General features: G+C 67.5%; 2 protein-coding genes across 3 annotated transcripts; both read right to left on the reverse strand.

The window, feature by feature from the left end:
* Positions 1-157: 157 nt before the first annotated feature.
* PDK2 (pyruvate dehydrogenase kinase 2) lies at positions 158-6,817 on the reverse strand. 2 transcript variants are annotated; one of them, XM_075117213.1, is made up of 11 exons: positions 6,659-6,817; positions 5,121-5,262; positions 3,984-4,055; positions 3,515-3,699; positions 2,689-2,778; positions 2,291-2,368; positions 2,109-2,185; positions 1,922-2,020; positions 1,693-1,800; positions 1,011-1,124; positions 158-926 (listed from the first exon to the last, which is right to left on the reverse strand). In XM_075117213.1, exons 1-11 carry the CDS (start codon positions 6,774-6,776, stop codon positions 786-788), a joined length of 1,224 nt encoding a protein of 407 aa, XP_074973314.1. In that variant the 5' UTR covers positions 6,777-6,817; the 3' UTR covers positions 158-785. The 2 variants fall into 2 exon arrangements, with proteins under 2 accessions (XP_074973314.1, XP_074973316.1); XM_075117215.1 differs by lacking the exon at positions 6,659-6,817 and adding an exon at positions 6,124-6,143.
* A 444-nt stretch (positions 6,818-7,261) lies between these two features.
* On the reverse strand, positions 7,262-23,018 carry ITGA3 (integrin subunit alpha 3). Its single transcript, XM_075117363.1, is given in 27 exon segments — positions 7,262-8,217; positions 8,462-8,624; positions 9,159-9,284; positions 9,381-9,479; positions 9,632-9,745; positions 9,909-10,022; positions 10,152-10,325; positions 10,404-10,506; positions 10,695-10,772; positions 11,058-11,137; positions 11,236-11,304; positions 11,391-11,556; positions 11,715-11,812; positions 11,912-12,058; positions 12,396-12,532; positions 12,817-12,884; positions 12,972-13,058; positions 13,149-13,285; positions 13,434-13,522; positions 13,792-13,985; positions 14,215-14,422; positions 14,711-14,794; positions 15,132-15,381; positions 15,898-15,980; positions 16,079-16,200; positions 22,793-22,920; positions 22,923-23,018. Coding segments are annotated over 26 exon segments (3,162 nt in total). The 3' UTR covers positions 7,262-8,217; positions 8,462-8,513.
* Between the last annotated feature and the right edge of the window lie 1,460 nt (positions 23,019-24,478).

Consider the following 24,478-nt stretch of genomic DNA (forward strand, 5'->3'; position numbering starts at 1 on the left):
GTGCCACCCTGTCCCTGCGCCCAGGCTGGCGTGACCCAGCAGCCTCCCCCCAAGCCCAGGTGACTCCCGGGTGGGTAAACTGAGGCACAGGGAGGGGTGCAAAGTGTGCGTGTGTGTGTGGGGTGTTCCCGGGACCCCAAAATACCACGCCAGGAGCTCAGTCAACATCCAATTTACTGACAGCGGGGAGGGTCTGAAGGGGGCAGGGGGAGGCTCCCAAGCAGGTCGGAGCATGTGTGGGGAACCCACCCTCGGGTGGGGTGCGGGGGGGTGGGGGGCACACACGCAGGTGAGAACAGCTCAGTAGTGCAATACCAGGGATGGCAGAGGGAGCTGGGGGGGGCTCAGGCTTGGTCCCCCCACCCTGTCAGGGCTGGAGAGGCAGGAAAGTGCTACTGGTCATACTGGGATAGACCAGTCAGTCTCTCGCCACCCCTGGGGTATCCAAGGGGGGCACCCCTCTGGGGTGGGTGCCAAGGTCAGGGGGACACAACAGGGGCTCTACCCCTTCCATCCTGCTCCAATGCCACCCCCAGCTACATACCTAAGTGCCACCAAGGGTGGGGGGGGCTGCTGGGACCCCCCAACCCACTGGGACTCCCCCCACCCCACATTTCACATGCTTCCCAGTGAGCCCTAATAGCCGCAGTGGCGGGAGGCAGAAACGGGATGCTAAAACACCACACTGGCATAAAACACCACCCTATGGTGATGGGGGACGCCCAGGGGAGGGGTCCCAGGGGCTATCGACAACCTGGGGGGGCAGCAAGCCCCCGGGGGGGGCCCTAGGGGACGCGGTAGGTGGAGGTGTTCTTGGGCTCGGTGCTGGGCACGCACCAGTCCCCTGCCTCCTGGCTGGCCTGGTAGTGCCGCCACGCCGACTTGTTGTAGACGGGCAATCGCTCCACTGAGTCCGTGGACAGGGCCTGTGGGAGACACAGGGGGCTGGGGAGGGCTCTGTGCCCACCCCAGAGGCTGCGGACCCCCGGTGCCGGGGGGCAAAGGCCCACCTTTAGGTAGATGACGGCGTCGGTGCCAAGGCCCTCCATAGAGAAGAGCTGCAGGTCCCCCTGGAAGTACTTGGCATAGAGGCGGGAGATGGGCAAGCCATAGCCAAAGCCAGCCTGGGAGGGGAGAAGATGGGGTGGGTGGTCCCTGATGCTGGGTTCAGCACCCCCAGGGGACCCCAAGTCTCCCCACGCCACCCCAGGTAGCACCACGTGCACCCACCGGTGTCCACGTGCCACCTGCAGTGGTCACCACACCACTCTCAAAGCTCCTCAGGCACCATTGCATGTCACCATGCCACCCCAGTGTCCCCCCCGTCACACCCAAGCACCCCCATGCCACGCCCAGACATGTGCATGACACCCCTAGGCACCCCAAAATGTACCCACACCACCCCAGGCACCCCCAAACCTCCCCATGCCACCTCCAAAGCACCCCCATGCCACTCTAGCCGCCCTAAAACATCCCTACGCCACCCCAAGCACCCCCAAATGTCCCCACGCCACCCCAGGCACCCCCAAACCTCCCCATGCCACCTCCAAAGCACCCCCATGCCACTCTAGCCACCCTAAAACATCCCTACGCCACCCCAAGCACCCCCAAATGTCCCCACGCTGCCCCCAGCCGCAGACTCGCATCCTGTCCCCCATCCCCCAGGGCTGTACAGGGACCCCAGGCACCCACCAGGGGGGTCCCCCCAGTGCCCAGCTGCGGGGTGGGAGCGGTGGAGTACATGTAGCTGAAGAGACGCTCGATCTTCCGCAGCGGGACGCCCATGCCCTGGTCACTCATCTGCAAGATGTGGTGGGAGGTGACCACCCCGCTCCTGGTCCCCCCCCCAGTCCCATTAAGTGCCCCCCTGGCTGGGCTTGGGGATCCCCCCCCGGGATGGGGCCGGTGGCCCCTCACACACCTTGATGGAGAGGTCCTCCTGGCCCAGAGCCACCATCACCTTGATGGCCGGCAGCCGTGGGCTGTTCTCGTGGCTCTCCACGGTGGCTCGCATGGCGTTCTGCGGGCACAGAGCTGGCTGTGCTTTAGGGGAACCCCCCTCAACTGCCCTCCTGCCTCCACCAGACCCCCGAGAGCGCTGGGGTTACCTTAAAGAGCTCAAAAAGCATGTGGTAGAGATGTGAGGGGACGTAGACGATGCTGATGGGCTGCTGGGAGTTGCTTCCTGCAGGGAGGAGGAAAGCAGCCATCAGCATTGTCATCCTCCCCAACCCCAAACGAGCCACCTGAGAATCCCCTGCTGCAGAGAACACCCCCAGCGCGGCCTCACCGTTCACCTCCTCGATCTCCAAGTCGGGCGAGGACATGTAGTACTTGTCACACAGGAGCTTGGCCATGTTGTAGGCATCTGGGAGAGGGAGGCGGAGGTCAGCACCCCCAGCAGGAGGGTGGAGGGGGGTTTGGGGCCCCCTTCCCCTCACTCCCGCAATATTTTCTGTTCTTACAGACCCAGGAAGTTTTTGGGGTCCTCTGGAGTGATCCCAAAGCACAAGGGGAGACTGTGGACACCTTGGCTGAGGCCCACACAAACTCAGGACATGAATGGCAACCAAACAGGCAGATCCCAGAGCAGGGGGAAGACTGGGGGGATCTTCAAGCACCTGCCCCCCTCCCCCCCCCCGATTCGTGCCCTCCATCGGGGCAGGAGCCCCCCCCATCCCCACAGACCTCTCACCACGTTGGCCACAGTGCAGTGGGGGTCGATGCTCCCGATGTGCTTGGGGTGCGCCGGGTTGGTGCTGCCGTCGAAGAGCAGCGCTGGGGAGGGGACGGGGGGGACACACACACAGCAGTGAGCAGCGGGGACCCCACCCTGGCCCCAGAGACACCTGGGGCCACCCCCACGGCCCCCCACCCTAGGCTGTGCCCAAGGCTGGGCCTACTGCCCCTCCCAGGGGCGAGGGGGGACATGTGGGGCAGGGTGGGGACACATGGGTGGGGTGGGGACGTGTGGGGAGGGGGGACACATGGGGTGGGGTGGGGACATGTGGGGCATGGGGACGTGCACAGGGGCAGGCTGGGTCTGGGGGGGATGCTCCGAGCAGGATTGCTGGGGCTGGGGGGGGATGCCTGGTGCTGGGTGGGGGGACGCTGGGTCAGGAACCGTGGGGCTGGGGGGGACACGTGGGGCAGGGTCCCTGGGGCTGGCGAGGACACTCAGGGCAGGGGGACGCTTTGGGGGGGGACACTTGGGGCAGGATCCCAGGGGCTGGGGGGACGACCGGGGTAACGGGATGCTTGGGGTAGGATCCCTAGTGCCGGGGGGGAACACTTGGGGCAGGATCTCTGGGGTGGGGGGGTCACTTGGGGCAGGATACCTGGGGTTGCAGGGGGGACTCAGGGCAGGGGCGGGATCCCTGGGGCTGGGGTGGGATGCTCTGGGGGGTGCCGGATGCTCAGGGCTGATGGGGACCCTTGGGACAGGGGGATGCCCAGGGCAGGGTGGGGACCCCAGGGACAGCTGGGGCAGTCGGGGACCCCCGGGGCCGCTCACTGTGCTGGTTGATGAGCATGCGGATGGAGATGCGGCTCAGGTAGAAGCGGTCGAGGAAGTACTGGATGTTCTGGTTGGAGACGGGGTCATCCCCGTAGGCCTCCTTGTACTCGATGACCCCCTGCGCCATGGTGGGGACCACGTCGTTGTGCCGGTTGCGGATGGTGACCAGGGCGTCCGTGAACCTGACGAGGGGGACAGGATGGAGCCTGGGGGCACCTGCTCCGGGCAGAGCCCTGATCCAGGCTGGGTGGCCCCAGGAGCTGGTGGCACCAGGGAAAACCCAGAGCAGAGTCTGGTGATGCCGGAGCATGCCGGGCTCAGTGGGGAGAGGGGCAGCTGGGGGATGATGCCGGGGGCCAGGGCCCCTTGGTGACACCAGCTCTCACCAGTGTGTGTCTGGGAGGAGGTGACGCCCCAGGATGGGGGACAAGGGGTGTTAGGGACACGCTGCCACCCCCCGACTTACTGTCCCAGGGTGGTCTGGTCCTCGGGGTCCCTGTCGAGGAACTCCATGATGTCCAGCAGACTCTGGACATACCTGGGGAAGGAGCATGTTACCCCCTGCCTGGTGCCCCCCAAAGAGAGGGGACACCCTGGGGACCCCATGCCAGGGCGGCACAGGGTGCCCTGGGGCACTGCACCACGTGAGGAGAGGGGGTCAGCACCCCCTCAACCAGGAGCCCCCCTCCCCAAAAGCTTCTGCCCCACAAAACCACACTGAGCTTGACGGGGGGCCTGAGCCTGTCCCATGCCCCTGCTGGCACGGTGGCCCTTGGGAACACTTGGGGACGCAGCCCCTCTGATGGGGTGGGGGGCACGAGGGTCACCGCAATGCAGGGTCCCCCTGTGAGGGCTGTGGGAGCGTGGCATGGCCCGATCCTGCTGCCCGCCCGTGCTGGCAGCGCCGGGCAGGGCTGGCAGGGGCTGAGGACGCCGCACAAACAACGCATCACGTGGCGGCACTGGGAGAAGGTTCACACCGACAGAGCTGGCAGGGGACACGGTGCTTAAAGGGACACCCAGAACCGCCCCCCACCCCGAGGACACGGACCTCCATTGGGGCTGGCTCGGCCCTTTCCGGGAGCAGGAGGCTGGGGCAGGATGTGGGGGTGGCACTCGTGACCCCCCTGCTGTCTGGGGACACCCTGCTGGCATAGAGGTGTCCCTCAAAGCCCTGCAGCGGTTGTCACTTAAGGGCATGGCGTGGCACCAGCTGGGTGCTGCCCTGTCACCCATCCCTGGCCCTGTCACACCCCCCCCCCCCGTGGGGGAGGACAGCCGGTGGCAGCGGTGGGACGCACGGTGGCGGTGGGATCTGCGGTGGCAGCGGCGCCCCCCGCCCCGCCGCGGGGCGATGGTGGTGGCAGGAGTCGTGGTGGCGATGGGAGCCACTCAGGTGACAGCGGTGGGACCCCTCCGGGTGACAACAGCGGGACCCGCGGTTGTGTGACCCAGGCCAGCAGGACCCCCGGTGGCAGCAGGACCCACACGGACAATGGTGTTGGCACCTCCACACCCAACGCCGCGTGGGACCGGGTGGTCCCGGAGGCGGCAGAACCCCTGGTGACAGCGGGGGGCCCCCCCTGGACCTCCCCCATCTCACCAGCTCTGCACCAGCTGGACGGAGGGGGTGCGCAGGACGCGGTCCGGCAGCAGGTTGATCTCCTTCATGATGTTGGAGAGGCGGACGGGCAGCTCCTGCCGCAGGAAGGCGAAGGAGGTCTTCTCGCAGGCATTGCTGGAGCCTGGCGGGGGGGTGGGACACGGGCTGAGCCCCAGCTTGATGCCCCCAGCCCCAGGGCTGGCTTTGCTCCTGCTTCTCTGCTGGTGGGGACTGGGAGGACTGGAGTACGGGAAGCAGGAACAGGAGCCTGCCCTTGGCTAGAGGGGGACCCTGGGGGGGTGGGGGGGTAGGATGGGTGCCCAGACTGGGACTGGAAGCCCCTCCTCAAGGGTGATTTGGTGGGGAGAAGGACTTGGGCCGCCATCAGAGCTGGGGACACCCAGACTAGACCCGGTGGCGGCGGGGTGCGGAGCCTCTGCCATGGGGACGCACCGGGGTGACCCCAGGACATGGATGTCCCCAGCCAGGAGCCAGTGTCCGGCAAGGCGGGGAGGGGGCAAAGCTGACCCTGAGCCTCTGGGGGGCACCTCCCTGGGGACGAGGGACACGGGATGGAGGTGACATGTGAAGAGGAGTCGAGGGGGGGGTCTCAGCGCTGGTGGGATGGGGCAGAACCAGCAGGGTCCCGGGCAGGGGCTGGGGACCCCCAGGGCGCAGCTGCCAGCCTCGGCCCGGGACAGTGCAGAGAGGACATGAGTAAATATAGCGCTGGCATTAAAATCCCCGGGGGGGGAACACGGCGGGGGAGCCTGGACGGGTGACAACGATGGGTGGGGGCATCTCCACCCTCCCTGGGGTATTTACCTGGGGTGTTTGTTTGTGGGGGGACCTGTGTCACCCACCCTGGGGGTGCTGGCGGGCCAGGCAGGTATTTACTTGGCTGCGGAGGGGATGACCAGGGGGTGCAGGGAACACTCGGGGGTCCGGGTGGGTGCTTACCGGGTGGGGGCAGGAGATACCCCACGGGGGGGGGGATATTTACCCAGGCGCAGATTTATCCAGGTGGTTCCTTGCCTGTGGGGGGTACCACCCCCCTGTGGGTGGTCCTGGGGGGGGCCAAGGGGGGTGACCCCCTCCCAGTAGTCACATATCAGGAGACCACGTTCCCAGCCCCAACTATTTACCCGGGAGCAGTGGGGGGGGGTGGCGGGGAGAGCTATTTACCCGGGTCGGGGAGCACCGGGGGGGTACCCCCAAAATAATAACCGGGTATTTGGGGATGTGTGCGTGTGGTTATAGTTACCCAGGCCCAGATACCCGCTGGAGCGGGTCCCTCCCTAGGGGCAGCCCCCTCACCCCAAACGGGTGTTTATTTACCCGGGGGGGGGGGTGTGTGTGCACGGAGGTCCCTCCCCGGAGCACCGCCCCCAAACCGAGTATTCACGGCGGAAGGGGAGGGTATTGACCCGGACCGGGTGTATTTCAGGACGAAGGAGGAGGGGGGGGGTCTCCCACCCGGGGATACCCACCCGGTGGGGGGGGTTGGGGGCCGCGGGGGGGGGGGTGGTGGTATTTACCGAAATCCAGGAACTGCTTAATGGAGAGCGGGGACGGCGAGAACTTGCTGAAGTGCTCGATGTAGGTGGGGACGCCGGCCAGCGCCGCCCGCTTCCCCAGGCACCGCAGCAGCCGCATGGCGACCCCCGCCCGCCCCGCGCCCCCGGCCCGCGCCACGCCCCCGCCGCGCCGCGCGCAAACGGCCCGCCCCCTCCAATCACCGCCCGGCACCGCCCCTTGGCACCGCCCCCGGGGGTGGGGAATGGGCACGCCCCCCTCGCTGATAGCCACGCCCCCCCACAAGCTGTAACCCCTTCAGGACCGGAGCGGACCCCACCTGTTTAACCCTTCGCTGACCGAGGCGCCCCGCCAGCGCTTCGGGGGGGGGGGGGCTGAGCCCGCCCAGGCCTTACCCCCCCCCCCATATCCCTGCCTCCTTGGGGTACTACCCCCAAATCTCCCTGCCCACCTGAGGCGTCCCCCCCAGTAGCCCCGCCTATCTGGGGTACTTCATCCCCACCCCTTTGTGCCCAGGGTCTTCCCCCCCCACCCGCCCCCCCCCACCTTTCCCCCCCAGCCCCCCCCAATCACACTTTCAACTGGGACACTGGGGAGACAAGAAGTTACAAATCCCAGAGCGAGGCTTTATTGGGCCCTGGGGGGCGGGGGGGGGGGGGGCAGGGGCAGGGGGTCTGGGGATGCGAGATCCCCTCACCTGCCCAGTACCGACCGCGCTCCGGAGCTCTACACCAAAACGCCGACAAGAGACACAGAATAACTTAACCCACAGGGCAGCGTCCGTGGGGGTGGGACAGACCCCCAAGACACGGCTGTGGGGTGGGGGACACAGCCTCATGCTCTGCACCCCCTACCCCCCAACCCAAAGCTGCGTCTGATGCAGGCTGGGGGGAGGTCAACATGCAGGATCAGGCCCCTGCACTGCTTTGGGTGGGGGGAGGAGGAGGCAGGGGAGGAAGGAACAAGCTCCCACCATCACATGTAGCCTTGGCGAAAGCTGAGGGGGGTCCCACACCCAGCGTCGAGGGAAGGGGGATGCACGGGGGGACGTGAGTGTGTCCCAGCGTACGAGGACGTGCAAGGACCCGTGCAGGACCCGGCCGGAGGAGTGTCTGCGCGGCAGGGGGGAAGGCACTCATGAGACCAGTGGTCGCGTCAGGGGGGCTGGGGGGGGTGGCACATTTGGGGCTCATCCCCACGAGCGTGCAAGGCACGAGCGTGCAAGAGCCGGGCTGGGCACCGGCGAGCTCGGGAAAGTGGACAGGAGCACGCAGAAGCCAGCGCCGGGATGCGGCTGCGTCCGAGGGGGATCGGGGCAGGGAGAGATGCGCTTGTGCAAAGTCAAACACCGGCCCTTGTGCTCCCCTCGCGTGGGGGCCGGGGTGGGGGGCGGGCGGGGGGGTCAGTAGTACTTCTCCGGCTCCTGCCACTTGGTCACCCAGTGTTTCTTGCGCGGTCGGGGCAGGAGGCCGCTGGGCTGGTAGCGCTGCTCCTGCCGGATCCTCACGGCGTGGTATTTGGGCATGATCCGGTAGTAGCGGGTCCGCTGGAAGAAGTCGCACTGTGGTGGGGGGGGAGAGGGAGGGGAGAGGGTCAGCGTGGGGCTGGAGCATGACACGGGGGGTGAAGGGGAGAGACCCCAGAGCCGGCGAAGAGCAGAGGCAAAGGGAGCAGCAGCCTTGGAGACCCCACGGAGCCCTTCGTGCCCTATAGGGACCCTATAGGAACCAGATGAGAGATGAGGAAGAGGAGAGGAGGCTGAAGAGAAGGAGGATGCCGCTGCAGCCCGCCGCACAGGGCATTACCAAGCGGGTGGCGCTGGCACCCGGCGGGGGGACAGCGGGGCTGCCCCCCCCGCTAGTAGTCGTCCGTCAGCCGCTCGGTTTCCGACGGCTGGATCCTCATCTCCGCCTTCTGCCCCTTGGCTTCGTACATGGCCCGCGTGTTGGCCCGCCGGAAGAAACCGCACTGCGGGGAAGGAGGGGACAGGGTCAGGGCTGGGATGGGAGAGGGATGGGGGGGGCTCCTGGCCACCCCCCGTGGGGTGGGGGGAGCAGGGCAGCAAGCTGCCCCATTGCACCCTCACCCCTGGGGATGCTGGGGGTGGGTGGCCCTGCAGACCCACGTAACCCCTCCTGGCCAAAGGGTGGAGTCCCCAGGGAACCAGGGGAGTCTCCGGGGGGTCCGCAGGGGGTCAGACACCCCCCCACTCCCTGCAGCGCAGGGGGAGGTGGGAGCCACGGGGTGAGGAGGTGCCATCGTCCAAGCCCTGCTTTGAGTTTTTTGCAGCTCCCCAAATGTTTTGCACCAGGGCGGGGGGGGGAGGGGGCAAGTCAGGATTCTCTCCTCCTCTTCCTCATCGTTCAGCAGCCGGGCACCTTCCACCCGCTGCTCCCCACAGCCAGGTGGGAAGGACAGCAGCCACTGGTGACATGAGCCTGTCGGGTCTCAGCAAGGCTCCTGCACTCCCTCCCCAGGAGGGGGATCCGGGCACCCCCTCACCTTCCAGAGCAGGAGGATGATCAGCCCCAGCAGCAGCAGCCCGGCCGCCACTGCCACCAGCACCAGCCACAGCGTGATCTTGGCCGGCTGCTCCTCCGTCAGCTCCGAGTCCACGTCCACGGAGAACTGGAAGGGCCAAGAAGAGCCTCGTCGCGGGAGGAGCTCCCCGTGGCCCCCAGTCCCTCCCAGCCCGTCCCAGTAAGAGGCTCTGGCACCACTCACCCACACCGTGTGGTTCCTCATGTTGATGGTGGGGACGTGGGTCCGGAGAAAGAGCGTCGCTGTGCCGTCCACCTTCACCCGGTCAAAACTCCTGTACTCCTGGGGGGGAGACAGATGGTGGGGGCGGGGTAAGGGATGCATGAGCTGAGACCTGGCCAACTCAGTGCCCTGTTTCACCGTGCCCAAGGGAGCAGCCCAGCCCTGTCCCCCCCCCCACATCCATGGGCCACGCCACAGGGCCCCGTGCTGACCTCGATGAAGGTGCTGTTCCACACCCGGGCGTAGATCCTGAAGGTGGTGGAGTGCTGGGTGTGGAGGACGGGGCACTCGAACCAGATGCAGCGAGCGGTGCCCTTGGAGCAGCTCTAGGAGATAATGGAGGGGGATTAGGGGGGAGATAAGGGAGGGGGATCGGGGGGGAACCGAAGCCCCCAATGCACCGTGCTGGTGCCAAGCAGCAGCATGTGCCACGGTCCCAGTGGGGGCATGTGCTGCTGCCCTCCCCCACCCCCTGCAGCCCCCACTCACCAGCACCACCTCCGACTCGGCTTTCCTGGCGGTGGCCAGGGTGATGGGGTGCTCCGCTGGCTCGGGGGCCTCCAGCTCCCGCCTCTGCCGGGACGGAGCCTGGTCCTCCAGCAGCTACATGGTGGGAACGAGCCCCATCAGTGCCCAGGCAGCTCTGCCCACCCAGGGCCCACGGGGCTGAAAGTACCCACGCAGCGGGGCAGGGGCACATCCCTGCAAAGCAGCAGGGTCGAGGGCACTCACGGTGAGGTTGAGGGGGTTAATGACCCCCCCGGGGGGGTGGCAGGTCTCGTTATTGTCGAGGTCGAGGATCTTGGTGGGGTAGAGGAGCCATTTGCCGTTGGGGATCTCGTAGGGCCACTCGAAGCCCAGCAGGATGGTGCCCAGGGAGCCCAGCAACTCATCCCTGGTGGTCACCTGCAAAGCAGAGCGGGGGATGGAGATGGGCACTCCCGACCCCCCACCCCCACAGGCACCGTCCGCCCCCCAGCTCACCTTGAACTCGAAGGTGAGGGGGCTGCCCACGTCCTGCTCTCTCTGCATGGCCGACTCGCCCACCACCTTCCCGCTGAAGTGCGACTGGGCGTGGGAAGAGTCTCTGGGGACAGGACGGGGGGGACAGCCATGGCGAGGGGGGCAAAGTGGGCAGGGAGCATCTCTGGGGCATCCGTCTGCCCCATTCCAGGGACACGGGGGGGTTGTGCCCGCACCCGATGCAGCCAAATTCAGGTGGGGTGGATGGAGGGGCAGCAGAGGGACGGGGGGGCTCAGCCTTGCTGCACTCACATGGTCAGCGAGGACTGGATGCTATAGTCCACCAGCAGCTTGGCCAGCACGGGCTGCAGGTCCTCCTGGGTGCTTTGCCTGCCAAGACACTGGGGTCAGCAACTCCCCCCACCGAACAGCCCCCAGACAGCGTGGGACAGCCCCCCACCTCCCAGCAGAAGCCTCCGGGTCCCCGTCCTGCCCACCCCAGGAGCCCTGCCGGGTCGAACAGCTCCCTGCCTGCTTTCCAATCCTTCCCGGAGCAGCAACGCTGCTGGATACGATCCCGCTCCGCTGCTGCCTTTCCAATGAACGGCAGGAGGAGCTGACATCGCACCAGGCACCCTCTTCCCAGCCCGTTTTCACCCACCCGAGGACACTCACGTGGACAGGTCCAGCCACACCAAGACCTCCTGTGTGTCCAGCATGATCCTAATGGCCTCGAAGGTGATGATCAGCTCTGCCTGCAGCACAGAGGGACCGTGGAGCAGCTCGGCTGGACCCCCCCCTACCTGCTGAGCCCCCGGGCAGGGCTGGGGGGTGGCAGGGGAGAAGCACTTACCCTCTGGTTCCTCTTAAAAGGGTTGCCCAGCTCACAAAGCACCGTCTCCGCAAAGGTACAGGCTCCGCTCTGGGGAGGGGAAGAGGGTGAGGAACATCCCAGCAAAGCCCACCCTGGTCCTTGTGCCTTCTCCAGCTGGGGATGCCATCGCCTACCGGGCGGACGGAGGAGGGCAGCAGGCTGGCCGGCACCGTGACGTTGAGCAGCGCCTCGTGGGCATCCTCGCCGTTGGAGGAGGTGGTGGGCACATTGGTGATATTGATGCTCAGGTAGAGCTTCCGCACATCCCGGCTGTACTGCAGCACCTGGGTACCGTTCACCCTGCGCAGAGACCGTCCCCGCTCAGCACACGAGTGGCCCCAGTGGGATAGAGGTCCTGCCGCGACAGCTCGGGGGGAGCTGAGGGGTGACCCGTGGCTAAGGAGGGTGGCACAGTGGGCGGCAGAGGTGGACTGGGATGCAGAGGGACGTGCTGTCACCTGGGCAGGGGCTGGTTCTGGTCGGTGACGAAGCTGCTCTGGAGCTGGAGGTTGCTGTAGCACTTGTTGTCGGAGCCACACTCCTTCTGGAACTCGATCTGGAGGGACAGGGGCATCCCCATGAACCTTCTCCCACCCCCCAGGCCAGGCTTGCGGGGTCCCTGCAGCCCAGCATCTCCACCAACCCCCCCCGGCACCTTGGTCTCGTTCTCGTGCGACTGGTCCTGGTTGAGGACAGGGAAAGTGTCGAGGGAGCGGGGACCCAGCTGGAAGCTCCTGGGCTTCTCCACCAATGAGTAGTTTATGGAGAGCACGATGGGGTGCAGCTTGTCTCGGATGTTGTCCTGCGGGGTGGCAGAAATCACAGCGGAGCCCCAACTCCCTCCCTGGCCCCCTCACTCCACCTCCAGCCAAGCAGCCCCCGGCCACATTTGGCATACCACCACCTGCTCACACCCTGCTTGCGAGACCCAACAAACTCGTGACAGAATGGAGGGCTGGATGGATTTCCACCTCTTTTCCTGCCCATGTTATTCCCAAGACTCCCCGCCCGCCCCCCCCCCCATCCCTCTCCCCACCTCCCAGGAGCTCATCCCCCAGCTCCGGTGCCGCACGCAGAGCGACTTGCAGCACGTTCACACGTGTGTGCACCCTCACACGTGTGCACTCACACACGCTCACCAGCAGCAGGAGCTCCTTGGATTCACAGCGGGTCTCGGGCATGGGGAAGATGCCGCGGTAGGTAGCGGAGTGGGTCCCCAAAAACCTGACCCTGGGGGGGTGCCGGTCCTTGTCAGCCTCCAGGATGTACTCCAGGGCTGCGGGGAGAGCAGGGCACCATGGTGCTGCACACACACGTGCCTCCAACCCAACCCCTCGTGCACACTCATATCCCCTGCACACACGTGTGTGCATCCCCACACGCCAACACGCATGCACGTCCTCCCCAAGCGTGTGCTCACGACACCCCCTGCACACACATGTTCCCCCCGAGGTGTGCACACACCCTTGCACGAGTGCTGGCGGACGTGTGTGTCGTGTCCCCCCCCCAGCACACTCCCACGTGCACACGCGCCCACGCCTGCATCCCCCGGGCACTCACTGATCTTCTCCTTGTACTTGGGGTCTCCAGCGCTCTGGTTGTAGGAGAAGCAGACGGTCACTGTGATACTGGGAGGGGGGGGAAGGGACCGTGAGCGGAGCCACGGGCACCGCAGTGCCGCGAGCGGGACCGGCTGCACCGGGGCGGGGGCTCACCAGGAGTCGGGCGTGCACCGGGCAGGGTCCACCTTGCTGGGGGTCACTGTGAAGGTCTTGTTCAAGATGTTGATCACGGGCCGAGCTCTGGGCAGAGATGGGGGTCAGGATCCGTCCCCGGGGGGCGGTAGGGAGGGCAGAGGGCTGCAGGACGCCCACCGGTGCCAGCTCCCTTACCTGAGCAGGACGACCCTCTCCGCCAAGCTGCCCACCAGGAGGTCGGGGTAGGAGTTACCGTCCACGTCCAGCCCCCCGCTCAGCGAGTACCCGAAGGTCTGCATGCTGGCGGGGCCCAGATCCGACCCGCTGATCACCTGGATTTGGTGGGGGGGGGTCACCCATTGCTCAGTAGCCCCGTGGATCTGGGGATCTACCTGCTGCATCCCACCCTGGAGCATGGGATGCTCAGAGGGGATCTGGAGCCCCGCTGCCCCAGTGAGGGGCTCCCCGTGGGGCCGTTACCTGCCGGGGTTTGTCCAGCAGCCCTTCTGCGCTGCTGTGGTAGATGTAGACCTTGCCAGGCCCCTCGAAAGGAGCCCCCACAGCGATATCTGTGGGGTGAAGAGCAGGGTCAGCCCCATGGGAACGGGGTGGGGGCTGCCCCGCAGTACCTCCACACCTCCTCAACCCCCTCCCCGCACCAAACTCTCACCCCGCCCCAGATGCCCCCCATCTCCTCTTCACCCCAAACCTCTCTAAAGACCCACCACACCCCCTCAAGGGGGATCCCCTCTTACCCGAAGACACCCCCACCCAAAAGCAGCCCTTCTGCACCCCCCTACCATGGCCCCCCCCCGCCCAGGGGTCCCCAGCCCCTCACCCTGGAAGCCGTCCTGGTTGACATCCCCAATGCTGGCCACGGCAAAGCCAAACGCGGAGTAGCTGGGGCCGGTGAGGACCAGGCTGGGCTGGGGCTGGAAGTCGCCCACCTCGTTCATGTAGACATAGACGGCACCCCCCACCTCCTGTTTCCGCTGGAAGTAGTAGGGGGCTCCCACCACCAGGTCCTGCCACCTGCGGGGCCGAGGGGCCGGTCGGGGCTGGGGGCTGCGACACACCCCCCACCCCGACACTCCAGAAGTGGTGGGGACCCCCCCCAAAAAGAATCAATTAGACCGCCCCCTCCCCTGGAGCTGTGCCCTCTATGCTATAACCCATAGAGACCCCCTTGAGCTGCGGGATACCCCAAGAGAGACCCCCTCCCACGCCTGGGAGATGGGGGGTCCCGGCCCCCTGCTCTCACCCGTCGTTGTTGAGGTCTGCCAGGGCCACAGCGCTGCCGAAGTAGGAGCCGACCTGGTGGCCGGGGAGGAGGAGGCTCCTCTGCAGCATCTGCTGGGGGCTGCGGCTCAGCAGGTACACGGCGCCCGTGTGCTTGTACCGGGGAGCGCCCGTCACCACCGTCACGGCGTCCTGCTGCAGCACCGCGCTGCCCACCTCCGCCGTGTACCCTGATGCCAAACCCTGCCGGTGAGGTGGGGGCCAGCACGGGAACCCCCGATATCCCCAGACCCCATGTTTTCCCCCCCCAAGGCCCCCTCTAGGCCCCTGAACACCACGGTGTCACCACTGCACCCCTGCTCAAACCATCCCTGGGTGGGTTCTCCAGGCCCCCCTAAACCCCACACCCCTTTAACATCCACCCTCGAGGTTTCCCATAAATCCTCATCCCCCAAACCTCCTCCTCACCCCAAATTCCCCCAAGGAACCAGGGGGAAGCCCCCTGCCCCCCCCCCCACCTATATAGGTATTGCCATTCTTCACGTTGGGGTAGGAGAAGTCATGCAGGTCCCACATCTCCCGCTGCAGCATGTAGTCGGTACCTGCGATGGGGAGGGGGTTAACTCCAAAGCGGGGGGCAGCTCCCCACCCCCAGCTCAGCACCCACTCCCCTTGCACACCCGCAGCGCGTGAGCGCAGACACGTCCACCCACGCGCCGAGCGTTTGCACGGGTGCGTAGATCAGCACACGCGGCGGCGCACACGGGTGGCGCGTGTATGGCACACGCACGAGCAAACACGCGTGCGCTCACCATGCACGCGTGTGCGCCCACGGCCGCGTGCGATGCACGCACAAGGGGATGCCCCACGGGGGTACGGGCACCAGGCGGCCCCGGGGAAGGGGGCTGCCCACCCCTGCCCCTCCCCAGGCACACGCACCTTGCCAGTTATAGGCACCGGGCGCCCCGAAATAGATGATGTTGGCGGTGAAGCCGGCGCTGGTGCCCATCTGGCACATGCCGGTCTCGTCGGTGTCCGTGTTGGAGTTGCACATCTCGTTGTGGTAGGTCTGCCACTCGTCGCTGAGGTTGAGGCGCAGGTCGTTGCCCCGCACGTAGCACTTGCCCACCATGCGCCGCTGGTCCTCGCTGCCCGACCACAGCACCTTGGTGTAGCGGTGAGCGCAGGCCTGCCGGGACAGCCCGGCACCCCCCTCAGCACCTGCGGCACCCCCAAAAATGAGGGGATACAGCCCCCTCCTTCCCAAGGCCACCACCCCCTGCCCCACGTGCTGCCTCTGCCTCGATCCTGGCATCAGGCCACATATACAGATGCTGCCCTGCCATTAACCCAGCCCATACGGCACAGCGTTATCCTGGCTATGATGATCTATAGGGTATAACACTGTCCTGCCACCCGAGAGCAGCCGAGATGCTCCCGAGAGCTTCAGCCCATCCACCCCTGCACACGCTACCCGGAGAGGGGTCCAAGCACCCTGTCACCCCACAGCTCCCTGCCCCAGGGCACAGGGAAGCGACAGGGGAGTCCCCACAGCGCCTCTGCCCGGTGCCACCGCGCTGGGGACACGCGTGAGGCCCACGCAAAAGGACCCAGCAGCTCCCCGGTGCCCCTGTGCCGTTGTGCAAGGCGGCAGCGGGGCGCTGGCACACACGCGTGCAAAGAACCGGGGTACACGTGCACTCACCAGCACCCTCCCCGCCGGCTGCCGCTGGCTGGCCACCGTCACCCCCAGCCACATGTCATCGATGATGGCCTTGTCTGGCTCACCTGGGCGAGGAGGAGACAGTATGAGAGCAGGGACCCCCCACCCCCGGAGCCCCCGCATGCCAGGGGGCGTTTTGGGGTGCCTTGGGGTGCTTACGTACTTTTCAACTCGATGTCGAGCCGCTGGCAGTCGCTCGTGAAGACGGTGAGGGGGCAGGCGTAGACGGCGCCCGTTCGCGTGCCGTTTGCTGGCCCGACATCTCGGGGGGCCCCCACCAGCAGCCTGGGGGGCAGAAGGTGGGGTGTCAGCGGGTCCACCCACCCCAGCGCCCTCCACCTCATTTTGGGGGTGCAGGCTGCCCCGGGGAGAGGGCAGTGGGGTGTGATGGTGGCCAGGAGGCACTCGGAGGGGGTGGGAGCTGCTTTCCTGGAGCACATCATGCCCTGACACCCCCAAATAAGGGGAGGAGGCAGACCCCCGGCCCCATCTCCAGAGCAGGAAGGGGGGCTCTCCTTGGATGGGCATGAAAGGTCTCACAGGACAGCAAAGGGAAAGACACCCCCCTCTCTGGGTAGGGGACAGACTGACAGACACGGTCTTTGCCCTCTCCTTGCAGGACCCGATCCCAACGGGGCTCACAGCTAAGACCCCCACCCTGGTGTGTGGGGGTGCAGGAAGAAGGGGGGGCTGATGCCTGCAAACCCCGCCGTGCCGGCGGGGAAAGCGAAGCGGGGAGCCGCTCGGCACAACCCGGCCGCCGCCAGCGCTGGGGCCCCTGGGTCTGTGTAAACAGCCGCAGCCCTTCCCGGCCAACCTTTGAGCCGGCGGCGAGGCCAGGACCTCTGCGGCACAGCTGCGGCGTGTCCGGCAGACAGGCTCGCCGCCTCCCGCTGCCATGCCAGCGAACGCTGCAAGAGCCAGGCGTCGTGGCGAGTGGGCGGGAGACCCCCCACGAGTGGGGAGGGTGAGCTGGCACACATGCATCCCTCTCCCCAGGAGGGGGTCTGGGCTTGCCTCCCCTCCTCCAGGCAGCACTGGGGGTCCCAGGGGAGGCAGCACCCTTCCGGGGGGTGACTCAGGCCCCTGGAGGGGCAGAGATGCCCCGGCTGAGTCACGGTGGTGCCATGCAGCGGGACGTTGGCATCCCTGGAGTGGTGCCCGGGCTGGAGATACCTCACCCACAGCCCACCCCCACGTGCGCTCGCCCCCCCAGGGGCTTTAAGGTGATGCTGAAGGGAACCTAGCACCCACCCGAACCCCCCCACCCCAAGGGACCCTGGGTAGCAGCACAGGACCCGCAGCCCTGCCGTGGGGCTGGGGGATGGCAGGAGGACGCAGCGTGCCTGGGGGGGCTCCGGAAAGGCCAGCCTTTCCGCCGGGAAGTCCTTTGGGAATCAGGAGGACAATGGTGTGGAGGAGGCACGGCTGCACCGTGCCAGCAGAGGAAGCGTGTCCCCCCTCACAGGCAGGACGGAGGCAGGCTACGGGAGCAGGAGAAGGCACCCAGGTAGCCGCTGCAGCCCCCAGACCTTACCACAGGGCACTGGGGTAATGAGCTGGTCAGTCCTCAGCCCGGCCACTGGTGAGGACAGGGGCAAATCTGGCTGTCCTCATCCCACTGCCACCGAGAAGGGAGCGCCCGGGGAGGCTGCACTGGGCAGGGCTGAGCAATGCGAGGCCAGGAGCGCGGGCGCGTCCGGGCAGAGCCGGGGCGGCTGACTCAAAGCCCAGGCGCAGGAGGAATGTGGGGCCCCAGGCAGCCCCCGTCCCGGCACGCCAGGGCCCCCCCCCCCGCCCCACGTCCGCCCAGCCGGTGACGGGCACCGCCGGCGGCATCGCTCCGGCTGAGTCAGCCAGATGCTGCAGGTGGGAGGACAGCATCACTCAGCTGCAGGAGAGCCCCGAAAGGGGCGCAACAGGGGGTCTGCTCCCGCCCGGGAATGCTGAGTTGGGGGGGGCAGCAGCATCCGCATCCCCCTGGGAAAGTGCAACCCGCCAGGTTTGAAGGTGAGGGCACGGAGAGGGAAGGATGTCTCCTCCTGACTTTTTCTAGCCTGGCACAAAGGAATCTGCCCCTGTAATTCCTGCCCCTCACCGTGACACCTGAGGGATGTGGGGGGGGGGGACAAGGGGCACCATTGTCCCCACTGCTCTGGAGGGGAAGTGACTCAGGGCAGCCACGCTGTGACTCAACGCTGGAGGTGGAAGTTGGGGGGGTCCCCCAGCCATGGGGGGGTCCTGCCCCCCCAGCCCAAGGCCCAGCAGGACCCGCAGCCCTCTGGTGCTGCCCCACCATGAGCATGGCTCCTGGGAGCAGGGACACACATACGGCCCCTTGCCGGGGGCTGCCACGGCCAGGACATGCCCCCGGCCTCCCCAGGTGGTCCTGGCTCAGCTGGACCCGGCTCCAAGCAAAGCCATTCCCAACCACCATCGCTCCTCATGGCCATGCCCCACAGGTCCCGGGGGGGAGGTGGGAGCCGACTCAAGCCAAGTGGCTCTGGCGCCTCGTTGCCTCCAGCCAAGACTTCCCAGCACGGCAGCCCACCCGCAGGCTCTGCTCCTGAGAGGGTTAGCAGGATACTGGGGGCTTCTGAGCCCCACCAGAGTGGGGGGGACAACACACACATGCACAGGCATCCCCCAAGGTACCATGTGGAGCCCAGCTATTTCAAGACCCAGGAAAACCGGGAGGGGGGATGCTGGGGCTCCCATCTTGGGGAGGCCAGGACCAGTTTGTGGCACTGGTCCCATCCTAGGAGAAGGGATGAGGAGACAGGGCTCAGCCCAGCAAAGGCAGGGGTGGTCAAACAGCAGCAAGAGGGGGAGGCTGGGAAGGGAGGGAGGCAGGAATGCGAGAGGCCATGCCCCGTTCTAATCCACCCTGGTAAACCGGGAGGGACACGGCAGTGTGGGGGCTCTGCGGCACTGGCCGAGCCAGGAGGGGCAGCTGCAGGATGGTCTCGGCACCAGGGCACCGACTGGCCCCAAAACGGGGCCACCCCTGGGGTGGGAGAGAATGGATGAGGATGGGAAGGAGGATCGGACCCGGATGGTGAGCCGGGCTCAGCAACAGGGGGGCCGTGCTCCCCCCAAACAGCAGCATGTGCACCCCAGCCCAACTGCTCCAGAGCCCCCTCCCCGGGGCCGGTGGGGAGCAGCCGGGCAGCGAGTGCAACTCCTCATCCATCTCCTGACATGCTCAAGGAGTGACAAACACCAAGAGGCAGGGGGGAGGAGCGGGCGGGAGGGTGGGGGGATTCCAGAACCAGCACCCCATCCCGTCTCATCCCCCGTCACAGGCAGCAATGGCGCAGGGACCCTCCCCAAGGCTTCACACCCCAAACCTTACCCCACGCTGGGGATGGGCCAAGCTCCAGGTTTGACAGCTCAGCTCCACAATTGGGTTACAGGGTATAGCCCCAACAACCCCCCCCGAACCCCCAAATGTGGGCAACTGACCCCAGCACAGCCCACCCCTGCTCAAGAGCTGCTGCTCCAGGCCAAGCCCAAACCACCCACCACCACCCCGACTCCCCCACGCCCCTCTCTGCTGCTGCGTTTGCAGTGGAGGGGCCCTGCAGTGATCGATCCCCCCCGGGAGCCCTGAGCAGGCAAATCTGCTGATGCCTGTGCCGGAAAGGAGGCGGGAGAAGGGGAGAGATGCCTCCTCGGAGCAGCAAGGGATGGATGGATGGATGGATGGATGCATGATGACCCCCCGGGCGCTGGCCCCACCACGCCACATCCGTCCCCCCTCCGCCTGCCAAGGAGCCGCAGCCCCACAGGACCCCGGCGGCTTTTGCCGGACCCTGGCCAAGGTGGGGGGAGCACGGCCAGGCCGGCTCTGGCGATCAGCAGAAAACCAAACGAGGGGGAGGGAAAGCTGGGAATTCACCCAGCCCCGCTCTCCCTTCTCCCCACCAGCCAGCTGGGACCACCAAGGACCCCGAGCGCACGGGCAGCACCCCTGCTCCCCCTCCCCACAAGGGAAACAGAGGCACCCAGAAGGTCGCAGATGTGGGTGCTGCCCCCTGCCTCCCCCCAGGCCGCACACACAGGGCTCCCAGCCTCCCAAGCACAGGCGTACCACGCCTCGGTTTCCCCTGTATCATTCAGGGACCCCCAAACCCGCACGGGTCAGGTTTCCCCAGCACCGCCGGGGCCCACCAGCACAGCCACAAGCCAAACCACCTCCCCCTTGCCTGAGCCTGCAGCCGGACCTGGCACAGGCAGCCGAAGCAGTTTCTTAATCTCAGGGAGGCAGATAACGCCACTGCTTCTACCTTGCCTTCACCTGGCCCAGGGAGGAGTGAGCAAACAAACCTTCACATGCGCACAGCTCTGGGACATGAAAAACACTGCGAGGGTGGGGGGTGGGGGGGGTGGGGGGGTGACTCGGGCGTCACGCCGGCCATGCTGTGCCAGCCTGGCCCCCCGCCAGCGCCCAGCCGGGAAGCGACTCTCCCCACCCCACCGGAAGGTCGGGAATGCCAGCCGTGCTCCGGAGCATCCCTCTCGCCCCACACCTCCAGCAGCCACAGCCACGTTTGGGGTGAGGCCAGGCATCGAGCCCCCCAAAAAAGCACAGGACACGCCCCTGCCGGGGTTGATGGTGGCAGGAAGCATCCCCTTCCTGTCCCCACCCCGGCTGCAGCAGGGCTGCACCTGCGAAGGCCCGCCCGGCAAGCAAAGGGCAGGGGGAACCGCCATCTGCTGCCGGGGCTGAGGGAGGGGAGCGGGTTCACTCCCGTGGTGCTGCAGCCCCGCTCAGCACCCCCCGCCGCGGCTGGCAGCTCGGCTATGGGGAGGAAGCACAGGGCTGGCAGCCCTGGGATGGCGGGGGGAGCTGGGGGGCACGCCTGCACTGGTCCCACCTCACCACATCTGCCCAAAATGGCTCCGACACCCCTGGCTGGGGATGACAGACACCCCCACGGACAGAGCAAACCCTGCAGTTCTTCCAGCCCCCTGCCACGCTCCTGCCTGCACTGTCCCCCCCAGGCAGGGGCGAGGGGCAGGCAGCTCCCCCAGCTCGCAGGAGGGCAGCTGGCCGTCAGGACACCAAGGTGAGCATTTCCCTCTCCGTAGCTGCCCGCAGCGAGCGAGCCAGGCCTTGGTTAGGCGGGAGCTGCCTGCACTCGCCCCAGCCCTCTCCTGCCCGCACCAAGCAGGCAGAGCTGCCTGAACAGCCCATCCATGTCTGCTGCCCATGGGGAAGCAGGGACATGCTCGGCCTCCCCTGGCTCCTCTGTGCTCACAAGTGTCCCCTGTCCCCCACCCCCCCTCACTGGGGACAGGCAGCGGAGGGCTCCTGGGGGAAGGGGGTGCAAATCTGCCGGGGGTTTCGCACTCCAAAGCCTTTCCCCCACAGACCGCGGAGCCTCTGCGCCTCGCCAGCATCGCGCTCAAACACGCACAGGCCACGTGGCCCATGGCGGGGGATCGCAAGCCCCCGCCAGAGCCAAAGCCCCCTGAACCCCCCCCCCCCCCCCCAAAAACACAGCAACAGCTACTGCCAACATCTCGGCAAGACAGACGAGCCGATCTGTGCTGGGGCCAGCCAGGACCCTGACCTCGATGCCACCCTGCCAGCTGCTCCGATGCCACCGGAGCCGAAGGAACTCAGCCATGGATGGGAGCCAGCGTGTCCCCACAGGGAGGAGGGGTCCCTGGGGCGCCAGGCCAGCTCCTGCACCCCCGCAGCTGCTCCACGAGGAACAGCTTCACTCCCTCCTGGACGGGGAGCAACAACAAGACGTCCCACGGCGGGGTGAGCGGCCGAAATGCATCTCTGGAATGCGGAGCAGCAGACGCCTGCGTCCAGCAGCTGCCGCCGGTCCCTTCGCCACGGGCACGGCGGAAAAGAGGGAGCCCCCACCCCGCCCCCCCACCTCCGCAGGCGGGAGTTCCACGGGAGGGTGAGCCAGGAAAAACCTGTGCCCTCAAGCGAGAAAAACCCAACCCAAGCCCTGCGCCGGCGCCTTCTCCCCAGCACGCACAGGCAACTCGCACACGCGACTCACACCTCCAGCCAGGAGGGATGGGAACCCGCGGGGAGGGGGTCCGGCCGAGCGGGGGGACAGCGGGGGACACGGCGAGTGACAGTGGTGGGATCGCACGGGGAATGAGCCGACTGAAAAGGGCTTTTGTTGGGGCTTTGCTCAGCAGCAGGAATTACAGTTCAACAGGTTCCCCAGGGCTCCCCCGGCAGAGCCAGGGTTGATGGGGACGATGGAGCCTCGCCAGCAACGGGTGAGGGTTGAAGGGGGGACGTGAGGGGCTTCGCAACCGCCCCGGTGAGGGTCGGCGCAGACGGTGCCGAGCCGGGGCCCCACGGGTGGGGATGGCCCCCACGTCCCGGGGCGGCTGCCGGGCACCGTGCCCAGCACCGCTGTCACGGTGTGTCCCTGCTCTGCTGCCAGACCTGACCCGCAGCACCTGGGGTCCCGCGTGGGGACCCCGCAGCAGGTGCTTGGCACCCGGGGAATAAGGGTGGGGGGGAAAGCCCAGGGTCAGGATGGGACCCCATCTAATAAAGGGGTGCAAAGAAAAGCCACGAGCAGAGGATACACACCCAAGGAGCGATTTTATAACATATATGGCCCCCTACCCTGAGCTCAGGGCTCTGAGGCCCTGAGAGACCCCCCCCAACGCCCCCCCATTCCCACCCCAGCACCTAAACCCACAAGACACCCCTCTCCCCGCACCCTAAGCCCCACCAGCTCCTCCTCCCGGCGCATCCCTGCCCCCAGCGCAGCTGTGGGACCTTTGCCCTACCCCAGGGACCCCCCCGCCCCACTGCCCCCCCGCACACCTCGAGCCCTGGGACCCCCCTCCCACCGCAAGGACAACCCCCCCGCCCCGCACTCACAGGCACCGCTCCCGCCGCTCGGTCTGGCGGTGCAGCGCTACCGAGAAGCCGAAGAAGCCGTCGGGGGTCGCGCCCTCCTTGAGCACCGGGAAGGTGCGGTCCAGGTTGAAGGCGGCGGCGGGGAGGAGCGCGGGAGCAGCGCGGGGAGGAGTGCGGGGAGGAGTGCGGGGAGGAGTGCGGGGAGCAGCTCCGGCAGCGGCGGCAGCAGCCGGCAGCACCGCGCCATGTCCCGCACCGGCTCCGCCGCACGACCGCGCCCCCACCGGTGACCGGTGCGCTGCGGGGCGGGGGCGTGGCCGGGCGGGGCGCGCGCCCTTCCGGGCACTCCCCTTAAAGGAGCTGCGCACATCCCCCCCCGCACATCGCGCTCTCCCCACCCCCCCCCCCCCCCGATCCCCCCCCCTTCCCCGCACCGGGCACCTGCGGGGAGGGGGGGGGAAAGGGAGGGAATGAGGGGGGGGGGTCCCGCCCCGCGCGTGCGCACGGGGGAGGCGTGGACATACCTGCGCGTGCACGCACGGCAAGGCGGCGGGAGCATACACGCGCGCGCGCGCTGGCACACTCCCCGCCCACGCCCGCGCGCGGAGGGGCCCGAGCTCGCGGGGTAGCGCGGGGGCGCGCACGCACACGCACACACACTCACCCACCCGTCACGCACAACCGTGCCCGCACACGCGGGACGGCTCCCCTCCGCCCCGCCCCGCCGATCCGGCCCGCGGCTGCGGGGGGGGAGGGGGCGGGGGGAGGGGCAGCGGTCCCCGCCCCCAACCCCCCCGTTGGGTGGGGCCTCACGTGCCCTGCCCTGCCATCTGTACTGACCCGTGGGACCCCCTCCGGGTGGGACCCTTGGGATGGGGCCCCCAGGGATGGGGCCCCCAGGGATAGGACCCCCCGGGATCGGACCCCCCCGAGCATCGGAACCCCCCCATGGGATGGGACCCCCCGTGGGAAGGGACCCCCCCCCAAGGGTCGAACCACCAAGGATCGGACCCCCATGGGATGGGACACCCCCCACCAGGCTGGAATACCCATGGGCTGGGATCCCCAGGCATGGTCCGCCCCCGAGGTTCGGACCCACATGGGATGGGACCCACCCCCAGAATGGGACCCCCCCATGGGATGGGACCCCCCCGGAATGGGCCCCCAGGAGGATGGAGTCCCCGCTCCCAAGCTCAGCCCCTCCCACGGTGCCCCACTTGGAGGCCGGAGCTGCCGGCGGGGGCGGACGGGGGGAAGGGGAGGGAGAGAAAACCCCGGCCTCCCACGGCGCGTCCCACTCGGGAACGCCGGGAGCGCGCCGGCTCCCTGCCCGGTACCGGCTCCGGGGGTCCCCCACCGGGATGGCTGCTGGGGGCTGTGACACCCACGGGGGACACCCAGATGTGGCTGCAAGGACCGCGGGTGGGAGGGATCCCCGGGGCTGGGTGCAGCGGGAGGCTGGACGGACAGACGCACACACCCCCCGAGAGCCTGGCGGGGGGCAGAAGGTCAAAGTGGGACCCGCCCCGAGAGCGGGACGAGGCCCACGGCTGCACCCCAGGGTGGCCACCCCACGCAGCGGGACGAGGACACCGCGGCCGTGGTGTCACCGCTTCCCTCCTGGGGTGGTGGCGGCCACGGTCCCCAACTCCAGCAAAGGTCACCGGGAGCCAGCGCTCCGCTCCCACCCGTGCCAGGAAACTTGTG

This window comes from Phalacrocorax aristotelis, chromosome 23 (assembly GCF_949628215.1).
Source record: "Phalacrocorax aristotelis chromosome 23, bGulAri2.1, whole genome shotgun sequence".
Taxonomy (NCBI): domain Eukaryota; kingdom Metazoa; phylum Chordata; class Aves; order Suliformes; family Phalacrocoracidae; genus Phalacrocorax; species Phalacrocorax aristotelis.

Excerpts from the sequence above, each read along its gene's own strand:
- PDK2 (XM_075117213.1), bottom strand. The coding sequence starts at position 6,776 with ATGCGGCTGCTGCGGTGCCTGGGGAAGCGGGCGGCGCTGGCCGGCGTC. Across the intron at positions 3,700-3,983 it reads GACCAGACCACCCTGGGACA|GTTCACGGACGCCCTGGTCA; the intron begins GTAAGTCGGGGG and ends CCCCCTCGTCAG. Across the intron at positions 1,801-1,921 it reads AGGAGGACCTCTCCATCAAG|ATGAGTGACCAGGGCATGGG; the intron begins GTGTGTGAGGGG and ends CACATCTTGCAG.